The sequence below is a fragment of the Hyalella azteca genome, unplaced genomic scaffold (assembly GCF_000764305.2).
Source record: "Hyalella azteca isolate HAZT.00-mixed unplaced genomic scaffold, Hazt_2.0.2 contig17983, whole genome shotgun sequence".
Taxonomy (NCBI): Eukaryota; Metazoa; Arthropoda; class Malacostraca; order Amphipoda; family Hyalellidae; genus Hyalella; species Hyalella azteca.
Genome location: NW_025947742.1, coordinates 416,248 through 432,859, shown reverse-complemented (window position 1 = coordinate 432,859; position 16,612 = coordinate 416,248). Strand labels below are relative to the sequence as shown.

Here is a 16,612-nt window from a genome sequence, read left to right as displayed (position 1 = left end):
AATGACCAAGAAATATCTCTGAAAGTACTGTACGAGCTCAATGTAACTTTCTACAAGTATTCATTAGGACCTAATGCCTAATGGTGATGTTAAGCTCATGCTAAATTCTCGATTTCTCCCTCGTTCGTGAGTTATACGTCAATACTTCAAATACACTGTTGAACGTATGAATGAACATTTTTATGAATAATTCGAACTTTATGGCAGATAATTCAAGTGGAAATTACTGTGTTCCACTTCGGCTTTACGAGCTGAATTAGCTGGTGGGTGGTTAGAAATGTATATACTCAAAAATTTGTTCAAATCTTCATTAGTGTAAATTACTGTAAAAGAAATATCTTGGTCACTGCGAATTTCCCGTATTGCTGTATGACTCACGATGAAGGTGAAAAGGAAAAAAATCTCGAACGAAAGCAAAATCGAAAAAAAACACGAGCTAAACATCACCGTTATGTTCTAATATATATGGTACCAAGTTTCATCGAGCTGCGTTCATTAATTTTGCAGATATTCCTTGGTCATTAAAGTAAGAGACCGGCAGTAAAATTGTCCGACACGTAGCTAGTGGCCCGATACCGTAACTACGTGTTAGTTATCATTGGCATATTTTTGCACTTTCTGGGTATTCATTATAATATATATATTAGCGGCGGATATCGTGCATATATGGGTAAACTTCCGAGGCAATTCAGAACTTTTTTTTTGTCAGAATAATTTTTTACGCTAAGAAACGGAGAGGAAATCAATCCATGGAAATTTTGATGAGATGCGAATATAATGACGACGTACAAAACCAATATAACTTTCTGAGGCGGATGTTTCAGCGACGGTTCAGATATTTGTAAAGTCATTACTCTTAATAAATGTGGGCTTAATGGAATGCATTGATAAATAAATGATACAATCGAGGAATCGATTCCAGAATTATGATCCGAACTCGCGCAGGCGAGTTCGGAGAAGTGTCGATCCAGTGAGAGCAGCTCTGAAGATATAACAGCTCTCAATATGCTACATACGTCCAGACTGTTTATCAACGTTGTTAATTAGTTAAAACTATTCCCTGCGAGAAATTCGTTTTGTTGATATCAGAAGTTCGATGAATTCTTAGCCGTGATTTTTTATACTTTGGTGCTGTATCCTTAGTATTTGTTTGGGACATAGCAGTCCCAGGCCACGATGGATCGCCGCCTCTGATTATCGTTCATCCGCCCTCATTTGGGCCACCTGATGCNATGAATGACACCCTCGTCTTTACGTATCTAGCAAGTTGGTATACTGGCAGTAGAGAGCATTCAAAGTGACAGAACAGGCTGCATGAATTACATCGCAGCGCAAATTTGCCATAATTTAGTTTTTTGCATTCAAGGCATTCTCCAGATGGTTGGCTTGTACAAGCTTTTGTTGCCATTTTTAGTGGTACTTTTTACTGTTCTCTGATATGTTCTATTTTTTTTTACTCTCTCAATTACGAGATCACTGAACTAATTCACTGGTAAAAATTTGTTATATTTACTCACAAATTGGGCCGATATAATGAAATCTTAACACTTAACGGGAAAAGCGAAATTCGGTAAAATGGCTTTTAATATCCACTTTGTTCTCTATACACGCTCTCATTACTGACTTCACACAGAATTTCAGACTTTTCACTGAAAAAGAATTCACAGAATTTCAGACTTTTCACTGAAACACTTTGTACAAGATGCGTGCACTGCCACCAACCGGCAATAGAAAAAAAAGTCATATCAGGACCGGTACGACACGACACGTCCGTCCTCTGTCACGGCTCTAGCAACACGGCTGGTGTGAGTTCAATTTTCAGAAGCTGGTCCTTAAGAAGTGTTTACGCAAGTTGAGTCATATCGGAATTCATTCATTATAAATTCTATATTTAGTCTATTTATCACAATATATCCTCACATTCTGAGGCACGGCTGCTGAAATTAACACTTAATTTTGTAACATGCTATCACCGAACCTCTCACTTTTTTTTTAAAAAAGCCTCCCACACTCACCATTCCAACAAAAAGGAATTAATTTTATTAATTAAAAACGGAATGGTTTCATGTCAATGATCAGGGCCCCGACCTTAACGCCTCTGATGGTGGCCTACACCGACTCCGAGGGTCACTGAGCTGTGACGCGAGCGAGGAGCGGGCCCACATCGAACTTTTCTCTGACTGCTGTTTGGATGCTAGCTGCATTGCCTCTCTGCACAGCCAAACCCAACCTTTGTTCCAACCATTGAGTCTCTCTTTGTTCGCCGGACAATTCCGTAATGCGACGGCCAATCTGTGATATTAAAGGACCAGTCGTTTCACCATATGTGCCCGTCGTTTCTAATGCGACTGGCTCGAAACGATACCGAGCTGCCAACGCCGCGTATTTACGTCTCTTGCTATCCTCTGCCGCACGAGCCGCGAACCCAGCAGAAATAGCCGAATTATTGACGTGCGACTAAGCAAAAGTGTCGACGCAGGTTGCATCCCAGCACAAACGCCTCCCATTAGAAAATGGGAAAACCGTTAAGCCATCTGGTCTCTTACCATCCCTTCTGTCCACTCCAACGCGTTCAAGGCATGAAGGAACGCCAGCGCTCTGAAGACCCCTCCTGATCACATCGTTCAGAGCCGAGTGTCTTGGATGTCGCCCAGCGCTGTACTTACAAGAAAGGCCATGCAGCCCTCGTGCATCCATCCGCTTTCCGCACCGACAAGTTTGGGGTTCGCATACATTTGCGCCAACTCGAAGAGCAATTGAGACGCGGAAGGAGTCGGGATCTAGAAGTGTTCCAGGAGCATCCGAAGGAATAGCGTGGAGCCACAAGCCACTCTCTCTCTTCGCCGCCGCAAGTAGGCGAGCCCTGGATATTTGGTCCGCCGCCTCCAAAAGCCGCGCTGTGGAGGCCGCGGCCACGTACAGGCCCTCTCTCACTAGCCCTCTATTTTTCGTCTTGTCTTCATCTATCCACAATAGATAGAAACAGGCCTTGTGCACATTAATGTAGTGAAAATAAAACTTTACACTACTTTTCTTATCCATGTGCTAATGAAATAATGAAACCCAACCCATAACTACTGAACATGTCAATTTTAATTGGCATATTAGAAAACTATTTTATCCTTAACTAGATCATTATTTCACTCAGGTGTTCAACATAACCATCGGCTAGATTCAGTAGTATCATAACCCCTCTGAACGACACATTATGAATCACTTTTTGTATTATAACTCTAATGTCAGTTACTTTGTGTAAAAAAATGGCACCTGATACGTTGGCCATGTTTTTACTTAATTGAGTGAGTTGTCATTATAACAGAATTGCCGACAAGAGTGGCGATGCCTTTGTAGAAATGCCGTGCATAACAATGGAGCCAATGTGTGCTGACCCGCCGTTCATACTTCGAAATATCCATTTATTATTTTATTATTTTATTTATTATATATCCACATATTACTTCGAAATATCCATTCCTAAATCCTAATTAACAAAAATTCCTTCCTTTCGAATAAAATTCTAAAATATTAACTTGAATTATTTTGCTAATCCTTACTTCCAACCCTTCCTTCCTTTCCTCCAATCCCTCCCTTCTTTTCCTCCAATACTTCCCTCTTTTTCCTGAGCCTTTTCTGCCAATCCTTCACTCTTTTTCCTCCAATTCTTTCCTCTCTTTCCTCCAAATCTTCCCTCCCTTTTGTCAATCCTGCATCCGAAACTATGTCAAGGGAGCTAAAACTTTTGTTTTCTAAGTATTTCACAAAGTTTAATCTTCGTGTTATATTGGTCAACCATTTAAAAATCGGTTCTTTTTTTTAGGTACAAAGATACTCCCCCAACGCTTATGCGAACGTCCCTAGTTTATAAATATAGTTGTGCACGATGTGCATCTGCGTACGTCGGGATGACCTCTCGCAATCTTTATTCTAGGGTCGCAGAACATGGGGGCAGGAGTTGTGGAACTGGTAACTTACTGTCGCGCCCCCCTCATTCGGCTGTGCGGGCTAACGCCGAGCAGTGCGATGTTCCAGTGTCTGACAGTGACTTCAAAGTTTTAGCTTCCAGTTCCGGTGTTTCTGATTTGCGCATTTTAGAATCATTGTATATTTTTAAACAGAGGCCTAGTTTGAATTTAGCTTTTAGCTCTTACCCGCTTGAAATTGTAAATAGGTAGGTTTTACAGCTTTGGTTTTTTGTTGTTATCTTGACTGTACTAATTACTGATTTATCTTTGTTCTAGAATTTTCGAACTGACGATGGAGTTGGACTCCGAAACGTTTTCTTTAAAGATACTATGAATTTTTGTGGAGTTTTCTTTGCTTTCAAATTTTTAGTTTATTTGGTGCTCTTTCGCATTGCATTTCTTATTTTCTTATTTCCAATTAAGTAATAACGTGACTGTCATCTGTATGATATTTTTAGGGCGAAATTTGTTTGGCCTAAAATAATTTTTTAGGCGAAATTTATTAACTTGCCTTGCCTGATGAATTTTAATGATGAAATTCATTGACTTTAATGATGAAATTCATTTTATTTTCGGTTAAGCATTTTTAGGCCCATTTCCATTTTTCTTTTCATCTCATCTGACATTATATCTTATACATGTCATATAATTTTATTTTATTCTATATTATTTTAGTTTATTATATCCGATTTATTTCTTTATCTCAATCTCTGTATTTTTCATATCATTCGGTAGTAGCGCCGGGCTCTGCGTCATAACAGCAGGCCACCGCACTGCAGATTCTTGGCTAAGCCTGAGCAGCTTTGCACTATTCAGGATCTGAAGGTGAAGTAAGTATACATTAGAAAAAATTCACGAAATTCATATTTGTTAGCAATTTAAAGGAATTTTTATCAACCGTCGAGTTGTTTATAAGCATCTATTGAAATTACAGTAGTTCTGTGATTTATTATTAATTTTATATAACAGTTTTTGCTAAATTCTAAAGTAAATTTTGTGCAGAAACTAACCCAATATTTTATGCATGCCTAACCTGTCACGGATGTTATCCAAACCTTTCATGTGGTACCTGAACAAGATGTCGTGAACTACACAGCTTTGTTTCATCAAATGAATCGTGTCATCGAGACGAGAAATGTCCCGGAATAGGATTGTAAATTGGGACGATAATCGTACCCGATATTATACAAAAATAATGAATATTGAATTTAAATTTTTAATAGAAGATGACTGAATTTCCGACTTCAGTTATTAACCATAATCAATTTCAACGAATCAGGAAAATAAGAAAGGATTTGCTACTAGAAACTGAACAGGCTTTATTTCAGTTCAAATGATGGATCAACGGCTGGCTCGGTCATCCATGGCTGGCCATGGACATCACACGGTTCACACCTGCCGGTAAACAAACCCAAACTTGAGAATTGTTTGAATATAGTACATGGCTAATTAATATCAGTGTTCAACAAAAAATCGGTGGAATTCACAAATTAACAACGGTCCAGTCCCAAAGGATCATCCAACTTTGAAAAATTGGCTAGGAGCGAGGTAAGCAGGTTCTGGCCAAGAATCAAGCCTCACCTCTGACGTCTCGAAGCATCAAGGAGTGTAGCTTCCAGGAGTGTAGCACCACCGTGACCACAGCTGCCGAGCAGGAGAACGTCTGAGCTCCAGGTAGGGGAACCACGCTCTCGTCGAGCCACCACAATTCGCCAGATCAAAAGGAGAGCAGGACCACGGCCGAGATAAGATGCTGCAGGTATGCCTTCCAAAAAACTGCTAGGCAAACACAGGTGAAGCGGGAGCACCGTGCGGTTAGGCTGGTATAGGAAATCTTCTGTAAAGAGGGTTTAGACGTGTTAACAATAGTCGTCAGCTGTTTCTTGAAGCCGTCAGACAAACCGTTCCACAGGAAGAACTGCAAGAAAATGTCAGTATCTATTCTCAGACGATTAGTTTGATCTACAATTGTACGGGCCTCACTAACCCACTGATAAGGAGTTCTGGGATTGAACTTTAAGTTAACGAGCTTACCAATCACGGAATACTGCTGCACAGTCCTGTTGGAAAAAGCGTCAGTTAACACATCCTTCGCCTTATCATAAGAGAAATCATCGTGAGGAACCGAGTCTGCAATTTGCCTGGCAGGGCCCGACAGCTGCTGAATGAGATATGAAAATTTTTCAAATTGCGTAAGGTTGAATTTACCGATTATACGCTCAAAGGATGTAATAAATTGTTCAAATAATTCTGGTTGACCATTAAATTTAGGCAATTCAATTTGAGGTAGCTTAAGTTTCGGCACGTTACCCGACCCAGGAACAACTGTTCGCTCTGTAACAGCGGCACTACTGCATTCAAAAGCGCGACGCGCAAGTTTGAGCTGGCCTAAAGCTACTCCAAGCTTATCAGAATAGTCATCAGATATATCGGTCTGACGGGAGAACTCATCGGCACCCCACAACCCATGCGTCAGCATCATCGTCTCAATCTCTGTATCAAGGGTGGAAATCTGCCCCTTCAAAAGTTCAAGTTTGGCAACATAAAATTCGATTTCACATTCAGAGTCGGGAAAGGATGCATTTAGGCTATTAAGACATTTCGTTAACGACTGCCGCTTGCCTGCTCTTTGATGAATCATCAGCTTAATTGCTGGATCCTTAATCTTAGAAGAGGAATGCCAATCAGCTTGAAGCTGGTCAACAGCCTCCGCGTTAGTGACATCATCAACAGACATTTTAAGAATATAGATATATTAGAATATGAAATAGAATATACAAGAATAGAATTTATTATTAGTTTCAACAATATGAAATAGGCACAACGTATTTCAATAAACCTATTAAAATTGAGATTTCCGCCCGCAGCATAAATTGCACACAGCCTGCAGAGAGATAATCGGGAATGGCAAACAGGTCAGCACACCAAATCACAGCCACGGCCACAAACTCACTATCACACAAGATCCAACCATGGAAGCTCGAGCAAAGAGTTAGGACTAGAATCCGGTTCGAAGGACCATATACAAAAATAATGAATATTGAATTTAAATTTTTAATAGAAGATGACTGAATTTCCGACTTCAGTTATTAACCATAACCAATTTCAACGAATCAGGAAAATAAGAAAGGATTTGCTACTAGAAACTGAACAGGCTTTATTTCAGTTCAAATGATGGATCAACGGCTGGCTCGGTCATCCATGGCTGGCCATGGACATCACACGGTTCACACCTGCCGGTAAACAAACCCAAACTTGAGAATTGTTTGAATATAGTACATGGCTAATTAATATCAGTGTTCAACAAAAAATCGGTGGAATTCACAAATTAACAACGGTCCAGTCCCAAAGGATCATCCAACTTTGAAAAATTGGCTAGGAGCGAGGTAAGCAGGTTCTGGCCAAGAATCAAGCCTCACCTCTGACGTCTCGAAGCATCAAGGAGTGTAGCTTCCAGGAGTGTAGCACCACCGTGACCACAGCTGCCGAGCAGGAGAACGTCTGAGCTCCAGGTAGGGGAACCACGCTCACGTCGAGCCACCACAATTCGCCAGATCAAAAGGAGAGCAGGACCACGGCCGAGATAAGATGCTGCAGGTATGCCTTCCAAAAAACTGCTAGGCAAACACAGGTGAAGCGGGAGCACCGTGCGGTTAGGCTGGTATAGGAAATCTGACTATTCTTGCTGCAACGATTCTTCTTTGGGTTCGGCTTGACACCGGCCAGAAAAGCGGACTATTTATGACTACCAAATTTACAATGAATTCCACCAGATTTTTGTACAGATATTATGTAACGTTGCAAACACTTATAAACGAGACGTAACATAACGATACGAGATATTGCGGTATAAAACAAGACGAGATATTACAATGTAGGATTAACAAATTTAGCCGAAGATTTTTCATGATAAGTTGAGGAGATTTGGTGAAATTCGGCTCACAGTCCAACTTTTCTGTTACATTAAAAGTTACATTTGAAGATTTTTTCTGCCAAAGTCAACTTGATGTTATGTTTCAAATTATGACGTGCAACCTTTGAAAAATTCAATATAATCGTACGCGTTTACTCCACGTTCCCATTATCGTATGGTGATACGATGCCAGCTGTGTTCATTCATTTATCTGCATGACACATATTCGCTTATATTACATCTTATCTCACAGTGATAAGTCATTTAAAATTGCTGAGATATTCGACCCACGATAATATTTACATTTACTCACATCAAACAAGCTTCGAACTTCAAACCGAACGTTGTCATATAGGCGACCAAACTCTCAAATAAATGTGAGTCTTTGTCTAAATATCGATGCACTCTTTGCACTTAAGTGGGTCATCCTGACCAAGTTTGTGTCGGCAGAAGGATGTCCACGTGAGGATTGGTCCACGTCGCGTTGTGAACAATAAACTTTGTCAGCATTTAGACAAAATGATCCACTCATTCAGGCTTTTCGTTCAAGGAAAAGAGTGGAAACATTTCGTGTTCTACAGAAATTCGTAATTGACACGATTCTTGAAGCTAACTAATTATGTCGAAAAACTGACTTGGCATTAATTCTAATTTATCTGAAATTATGGAAGTTTTGAAAGAAATATTTGAGTTCTCCGATGCTGAGCTTATTGAAGTTAAATAAATAAAGATGCTCCGAAAAGATGCTATCGAATAAGCTCAGAGTGAACAGTAGATGAATTTTAAGATATTTGTATGAATTGCGCTGATAAAGGATAAATTTTAAGGTATTTGTGTGAATTGCTCGCCAATTATATTAGCAGTCATATCACGCACGGCGCATCCTAACGGGTCTTCCTGACACATATAATGACGGATGCTGAATATATTTGAGTCACTCCTCCGCCAGCCGCTGGAGTGGGTGAGGGTATATAAAGAACCCTGAGACGCGGGTGCTCAGTTGTCCGGCCGCTGCCGTGGAGGTCTGGTCGATGTGTGCTTAGGGTGCATTTTGCTGGTCATTAGTTGTGACTACTTTTGAAGATTTGCTGAATATTGGAAAAAAAGTTAACGTTCATGTTCAACTTTCAAACAAACTTAATCGCGCTGCCAATAGAATATGAGGTGACGTATCAAACACAGACATTGCACTCTTATCATGCATGTAACGATTTAAATAAATATTCATTGGGATTAACTTTAAGATATTCGAAATTTGGTATCGAATGTTTTTTAACTGATACTATCTATGGTTTTGATTTTATTGTCGTTTTCGCTGATATTATGGCTATTCTTCTGCTCTTGATAATGATGATACTTATATAATGCTCATTATTAGTATTATTAGTTAATAAAACAACGTTTTGCAGCCCATTTGAAGATGCTGCCCTCGTCGACCGTCCCAACCGCGGGACAGTGGGCTGTGACAAGCCCACCAGACCAGTGGGCTGTAACAAGCCCACCGGGCTGGTCTTCTTCGACTGGAAGGCCGCGGAAGCCCAGTGGGCGAGGGACGCCGCGATGGCAAGAGGGCTGCGCTTCCCTCTTCCCCGCACAAACCTGCACTGGTGGGCGCGTGAGCTGACAGCCTCCATAGGGGGACGCCTCCCCTCCCAGCGGCCGGGGGGAACTGGCGCTGCTGCGGCTTCAACAGATGCAACATCAACATCTGCATCAACAACCACAACAACAGTCTCATCAACAACTCAAGAAACAGCTTCAACAACATCAAAATCAACACTAAAATCGAGACTAAAGACAGCAACGGTAAAGGCAGCGACAACAGCCCTTGCGTCCAAACTAAAAGTTTGGCAAAAATATGAAACGTCGGATAAAATTTCCATTTCGTCCAGGACAGACAAAATCTCTTTAAATGATAGAATACACGGAACGGATAAACTGGATAGAATGGATAGAGCCTCCTTGTACAGACAAATATATTTTGATGAATCGATATTGATTCGCGAAAGTGAAATTAATGAATGAATTTTTACTTTATAAATATATTAATAATTTATTACTTACTATGATTCATTTGCGATATATTTGAATAAAAATTATTGCTTATTCTGTTTCCTTTGGAAACTTTACGGAAATTCTATAAGCCTATGGAAATATGAAAGGCACACAGACATTCATTCATTCATTGAATTTTGATGCCACTGAATGTCGGTATTCATTTCACATACAACTTCATTCCAATGTTTTATTTCATTTTATCTATTTTATTAGAAACTAACTACAATTAGTGTAGTTAATTTCTAGTTAGATAACAACTATATATAAAAAATCTCTTTATATAAAATCACAATATATATGCTGTAATCACTATAGCTTCATACAATTCTCGTGCACATTATTCACTTATTTTGGTGTAGAAAATTTATTGAAGTCAATTATTTTTAAGCTTTTTTTTAAGCTTGCGATATTATTTATCATTTATGATATTAATTATTAATAAAGTATTGCTGCCGCCATAATCAACTATTTGTCTAAATGGTGAAAATATTTTTTAATAGTAACAAATCTTGAGTTCCGAATCGTGGGTTGAAGTCTCAAGTTCTAGGGCCGTACTTTTGAGAAAGTTACGAGTTCTGGGGCAGCTCTATTGAAAATCTTAATTTTACTCATACGGTTAATGTTAATTGAGTGATGCGGGACTGTGATAATGATGCGTGGCTGTGATAGTGATACCTACACTCGTATAACAAGTAAGAAATGCTGTTATGAAGAAATATATTTACTTTAATTGTAATGAAAGGAATACTAAATGTATTTACCTGGCATTATAGATACAAAATACTGGTAGCGGCTTTACTGTCTCAACATGAGATCAGGACACCTCCTTGACCCTAAGGCACCCCAGATTGGATCTTAAAACTCGACCATTAATTAATCTGGTCCACGGCCCGCTCTCCAGTAGTACACTGACGAAAGCTCCGCAACCCTACACGTGAAATAAATTATATTTCAACACTAACAAGTTTGTTCACTAAACAAGAAATGACAATCACAGTTGAATTAATTCTTAATTTATGCACAATAATAGGCAATCATTTAATTCACTACTATGTCCGAAGTATAAGTTAGTTGTGTAACTCACCAATAAAGGCAGTGCTTGTCAGCTATGCTAAAGTCACTAAGATGCGCGGCTACAGCAAGTTGACATAGCCGTTACATGGGTTGCTAGCTGTATAACTACTGGCTTCCAACTGACATGTCACGGTCGATCTCTACTGTTGTCGCCTCCCATTCAGTGCCTTCTAGAACTTATTTTACATCCGTGCATCTGACACCAGCATCTCTTTCATCAGCATCTCTCACCAGCATCTCTGCCACCAGCATCTCTGCCAGCAGCATCTCTGCCACCAGCATCTCTGCCACCAGCATCTCTGCCACCAGCATCTCTACCAGCAGAATCTCCTAGTCTTTCCCTGATCTGCGGCACTGGTTTGTGGAGAGGCGGTATCTGACAAGCACGCTTGTCCACGAATCCATCGTCGTATAAAACGATCGCATCATTTAACACATACTGGATGCGATGATATTCCGTATCTTGCGAGTGCTTCTTGACATCATTCATGACATTCTCGATGATGTTCTTGCCTTTAGTGCCAACTTGGTTCCACAAAACAGGACCAATGATGGTGAACAGTTTGCAAAAAAATTCTGCCTTTCCGGGGCGATGAATATCAGCCGCCAGATCTTTCAAATTTGTAAGCATGATTTTAGGACGAAGCATACCTTGCTTGTACAGTTCTCCAACAAACGTTATTATTCCAACAGCCCTGCGGAGAGCAAGTTCATCTAAAGCCTCAAGTCTTCAGCGCTCCTTTTCTCTTCTTCACACGTTGACTCGTCAATATCCTTCAGCAGCTTCTCTCGTTGAAGGAACATCTTGTCAAAAAAATATTCTTTGTGCTCAAGTTCAAGAAAGTTTAGTTTCGTTCGGAATCAGTGCATTTCGAAATGCGATCCAAGGACTTCTGAACTTCCTTCTGTCAGTGGGCTTCTTTTTTGTGTCTTATTTCAAATTCATTTTTCCATCTTGCTAGGAGAGAATTACGTAAAAACATTACTTTAGGACTACTATTTATAAATTCCGATATGTCCAAGATATATTTGCATAGATTTGCGTACTCTCCAATGAACTGCGGCGCTGAAACGACTCAATCGAAAATTAGGTTAATTATTGACTTCATAAACCTACCCTTTCTTATAATAATATTTCTGAAGGGAGTTTTCAAATTATCGTAATTCTCCGGATGAATTCGGTTCAGTAGTGCACACATCGACTAGAGTCGTTTTTCACTGGATGGTAAGTCCTCCGGACCACGAACGTTACCGCAGTGAGGCGTCCTCGAGGACATCGCTGATGTGTGGGGTTGAGGTTGCAAGGTCTGATCTGTAAAAAAGATATTTTAGAGTGAGAAATTTCGGGATGACCCACACAAAGGCGAAACGTGCATCACGTACTGTTTGGACAAAATATCCGTCATTTCATTTAGTGTACAAACAATATAATTGAAGTTTTCATTATTTTGATCGTTGTAGAACTTTTCAGTGTAGGCTAAATCGTAAAAATTTTCAAAATATTTTGTTTCCAGATAATAGCGTTGATTTTAAATCAATGAATCAATAAAGACATCTCAAATTATTTGAATAAAGACAGCCACTTATCGTGTCGGGATATTGAACATAGGGGCTGTAGGGGCGTGCATCCAGGATACTTATCGTGTCGGGATATTGTGTATATAGGGGCTGTTGGGGCACGTATCCAGGATACTTATTTACGCACGAGGACATTCCTCTTTCAGAAATAGTTTTCATTCACCAAAATTTAGGGAGAGGGATTTGAAACAAATAAACATGAATCTAGGTTATTTTAATCATAATTCAACAGTTGTTGCTGGTACTGCATTCAGATTTCAGAATTAATAAAGATTCCGCTTCAGGAAAGAAAATCCATTTTAAGAAAGCAGCGTATACGAGCGAGGGCGACGCCAGAAGTTTACGAGCGAGGGCGACGCCAGAAGTTTACGAGCGAGGGCGACGCCAGAAGTTTACGAGGAAGTCATACTGTTTAAAATAGATACTTGAATTACAATTAGGTACGTTATGAATTTTCAGTCACTTTTTTATCTCAGTAATTTTAATATTAGTTCGAATTCAAGAGTGTAGCTCACCTTATTTAATTGAAAATAAGTGCACCAAACTGGTGCTCTCAGACGAAACTGGCAATACGAGTAAGATTAAGCAATTGAATATATTTAGGTGCGGTAGCTGAAATTAAATGTCACCATAGGTTTTAAAGGGTAGATCGCTTTAGCCACAGGCCACTTCACGTTAATAGTTGGGAACAGACAAAGTTCCAAATAAGAATTTAAGTACTTTCTAGTAGTTTTTTAAGTCAATTTAAGTAATTTAAGTTGCAGAGCTCTATATTTAAAGTTTAACTACGAGATTGAACCAGCCGGCCAAAGCGTTCCAAAAGAAGTGAAAAGCGCATGCACCCCAAAATCAAAGTTTAAACAAAGCAAAGGTTGTGCACAACAACTTAACACCTCTATGAATAGTTAGGAAACTATGGTGAAGAAACATTTATACGCTCTTGTTACAACCGCACGCTTTGAATTTAAGGTAAGCCATCTGTCGAGTAGCTGCGACTCTGCCCTTCAATAGGCAGAACAAGATCTTTTTCTTCGTCGCAGCTGACTCAGTAATCAGGTTGGAAAATATTTCCAAGGCAAGGCTTGGAGGCAAGGATTGAAGGAAATTATCGGATGAAAGGGAAGAAAGAGTCGGAGAAAAGGGTCGGAGGAAAGGGGTCAGAGGAAAGGGGTCAGAGGAAAGGGATAAAAGGATTGCAGAAAAGGGATGAAAGGGAGGGAAGGATTGGAGGAATGGGAGGAAAAAATTTGAGGAAATGGAGTAAAAGTTTGGAGCTCTGTGTATCAAAGAAAGAAAAGAGCTCTGTGTATAAAATTTTCACAGCTACAGTCCGAGTTGTGGCAACTGGGTATGTTGAAAGGCTTACCGTGCTTGGTCGTCGCAGAGTTAATCGTTTCCAAACCGCGGAGCTTCGAGTTCGTCACGTATGGACCAACTCGGTAGTTGTAGCCGAGATTTCGGCGCTGGTTTTGTAACTTGTCTTCGGAAAGTTGGTAACCCGAGTTGTTGGTAGGTTGGTTCTGAAAGCATTGTTTGTATACGAATCCGTTGTCGTATAAATCGATCGCCTTCATTAACAAGAACTTGATGCGGCGATCTTCCACAACTTGGAAGTGCTTCTTGACATCATTCATGCAATTATCGATGAGATTCATGCCTTCGTCGTCAACTTGGGACCAGAAAAATGGACCGATCAGTACAAGAAGTTTGTAGAAACTTTCGACTTTTTCAGGACAATGAATATTAGCTGTCAAGTCTTGCAGAATTGTAAGTATTATTTCATCACAGAGTAAATCCTGCTTGTACAGTTCTCCCACAAACGTGATGAGACCAACAGACTTGGGTAGCGCTGGTATATCCGAAGCCTTAGGTTGACCGCCATAACTCTTTTTGCAGTCTCCAGTTTCATCTTCATTAGTTTCCACCAGCAGTTTAGTATCTTTATCATACCGGTTTCCACGTTCTATATGGAACTCAGTTTTCTGATCTTGATCAATGCATTTCCAAACCTGATCCGAGAACATTTTATACTTCCTGTGAAATCTGGACTTCTTTCCGAACTCTCGTTGGCATTTTTCCAAGATGGCCGTCTTGAAAGACGCTGCTTCAGGACTAGAACCTAAGGGGTTTTTCACGTCCGATACATATTTACATAACCTCGCGTACTCTAGCGAGTAACATTCTTTAGTTGCCGCTATGTTAAAAATTAGGTCCACTATCGACGTCATATGATAGCTGTTCATTATAATGGCATCGCTGAAGTAATCTTTTAATTGTTTGTAGTTTCTCGGAGTAACCTGATTCATAAGTCGCCGAACCGCCTTGAGGGCTTCAGCTTCTTTTTTGGGAGAGCCTGGAGGGAAAGGAACCCAAACTTTGGCGGTAGTTTGAAAGCTCATTTTTACTGGTCGCGTGTTGAACTCTGTAAAGAGAGGCAATTCAGGTTTAGATCTCAACACAAACCTAATATCTTCTCCAGCCTCAACTTCTAAATTGAATATATTTGGGGCGTTGAGGTTGGTTATTTTATTTTGAAAATGTCTTACCTAAACATTTTCACCGGCGTCACCACTAGCCCAATCACCATGAGATTTGTTTTGTTTGTGTTTATGACGGAGAACTCATTTGACATATTTAATAATAGTAATAATAATATGGGTTTAAAAATTACTTTTTAAAGCAACACTATTTTCAAAGACAAGACTTCTAAAGAGGCCAGTGTCTCCGATTTACACATGTACAATGAATTTATTTTATTTTTAAATATATAAAATATATTCTTAATTTTTGTTTATAATATTAAAAAATTTCAATTTGTAAAATTATTTATTCTGTCAATTTACTCAAGCATTGTCTCCGACTTTACGCAAGTTTGCAAAATTTCAGATCGATTGAAGAGTGATGTGTTGGGTTGCGTGTTGAACTCTGTCAGCGATGTGTCGGGTCGCGCGTTGAACTCTGTAAGCGATGTGTTGGGTTGCGTGTTGAACTCTGTAAGCGATGTGTTGGGTTGCGTGTTAAACTCTGTAAGCGATGTGTCGGGTCGCGTGTTGAACTCTGTAAGCGATGTGTCGGGTCGCGTGTTGAACTCTGTAAGCGATGTGTTGGGTCGCGTGTTGAAATCTGTAAGCGATGTGTTGGGTCGCGTGTTGAACTCTGTAAAGAGAGGTAATTCAAGTTAAAATTTCAACTCAAACTTAATATCTTCCCCGATTGCCTCAACTTCTTCTTAGTGGCGTTGAGGTTGCTTATTTTATTTTAAAATTGTCTTACCTAAACATGTTCCCTGGTGTCACCTCTAGTTCCACTCACATATAATAATAAAGTTACTGTTTTTTCAATTTCTAATTACTATCTATATTCATATATTTTAATCTAAGAAAATATTTAAGACAACAAAAAAGCAGGTATTAATAATATTACTTCTATTTTTCCAACATTAGTCCCTTCACCATATCATCATTTCTTTGTGTTCATGACTGAAAACTCATTTGACATATTTCAATAATATTAATAATAACCATATTATTGATAAAAATATTCAATTTATCAATAGTCACGCTTATCTGCACTATTCTTATCTTATCACCTTATCTGTACTATTCGCCCTCATATCCTGTCATGCAATACAAATTTCTCGTCTTAGTAAAAATGACTAGAAAAATTTGCGCAATATAATGAGTTTCAAAGATCTTTCATTTGAATATTATATAACATTTTGTTTTCGTGGCATGAGTAATAGATATAATGAAGCCTTTTTAATATTATAATAAAATTATCTTAAATGCCTTAAATAATTGTCTTAAAATGCCTAGCAAATTACGGACCAGGCAATAAGTCCAGCAGCTATCTCAATCAATCGTCAGCTATGGAAAGATCGGGTTCCAAAGGCCGGATCCCTTGTGAATCAAGTCGCGAAAAGTTCAAGAATCGGCAACAGGCCATGGGCCTATTTCTTCAACGCCGACACTTCTATTCTATAAAGAAACATCACACTTGGCATCAAACGCATAAAGTTTTGTAAGTA

General features: G+C 39.4%; 2 protein-coding genes across 3 annotated transcripts; one reads left to right on the top strand and one right to left on the bottom strand.

Annotated features, from left to right (window-relative positions):
* The first annotated feature begins 7,082 nt into the window (after nucleotides 1-7,082).
* LOC108666959 lies at nucleotides 7,083-9,902 on the top strand. 2 transcript variants are annotated; one of them, XM_047885474.1, is made up of 2 exons: nucleotides 7,083-7,201; nucleotides 9,285-9,902. In XM_047885474.1, exons 1-2 carry the CDS (start codon nucleotides 7,134-7,136, stop codon nucleotides 9,898-9,900), a joined length of 684 nt encoding a protein of 227 aa, XP_047741430.1. In that variant the 5' UTR covers nucleotides 7,083-7,133; the 3' UTR covers nucleotides 9,901-9,902. The 2 variants fall into 2 exon arrangements, with proteins under 2 accessions (XP_047741430.1, XP_018009423.1); XM_018153934.2 differs by lacking the exon at nucleotides 7,083-7,201 and adding an exon at nucleotides 8,888-9,039.
* Nucleotides 9,903-10,382: 480 nt separating this feature from the next.
* Nucleotides 10,383-15,313, bottom strand: LOC108666960 (eukaryotic translation initiation factor 4 gamma 3). Its single transcript, XM_047885473.1, has 2 exons — nucleotides 13,952-15,313; nucleotides 10,383-11,721 (listed from the first exon to the last, which is right to left on the bottom strand). Exons 1-2 carry the CDS (start codon nucleotides 14,982-14,984, stop codon nucleotides 11,225-11,227), a joined length of 1,530 nt encoding a protein of 509 aa, XP_047741429.1. The 5' UTR covers nucleotides 14,985-15,313; the 3' UTR covers nucleotides 10,383-11,224.
* Between the last annotated feature and the right edge of the window lie 1,299 nt (nucleotides 15,314-16,612).

Coding starts and splice junctions, on each gene's coding strand:
- LOC108666959 (XM_047885474.1), top strand. CDS start 7,134: ATGATGGATCAACGGCTGGCTCGGTCATCCATGGCTGGCCATGGACAT. Junction 7,202..9,284: donor CACACGGTTCACACCTGCCG/GTAAACAAACCC, acceptor AACGTTTTGCAG/CCCATTTGAAGATGCTGCCC.
- LOC108666960 (XM_047885473.1), bottom strand. CDS start 14,984: ATGAGCTTTCAAACTACCGCCAAAGTTTGGGTTCCTTTCCCTCCAGGC. Junction 11,722..13,951: donor CTCTGCGACGACCAAGCACG/GTAAGCCTTTCA, acceptor TTGAGGCTTTAG/ATGAACTTGCTCTCCGCAGG.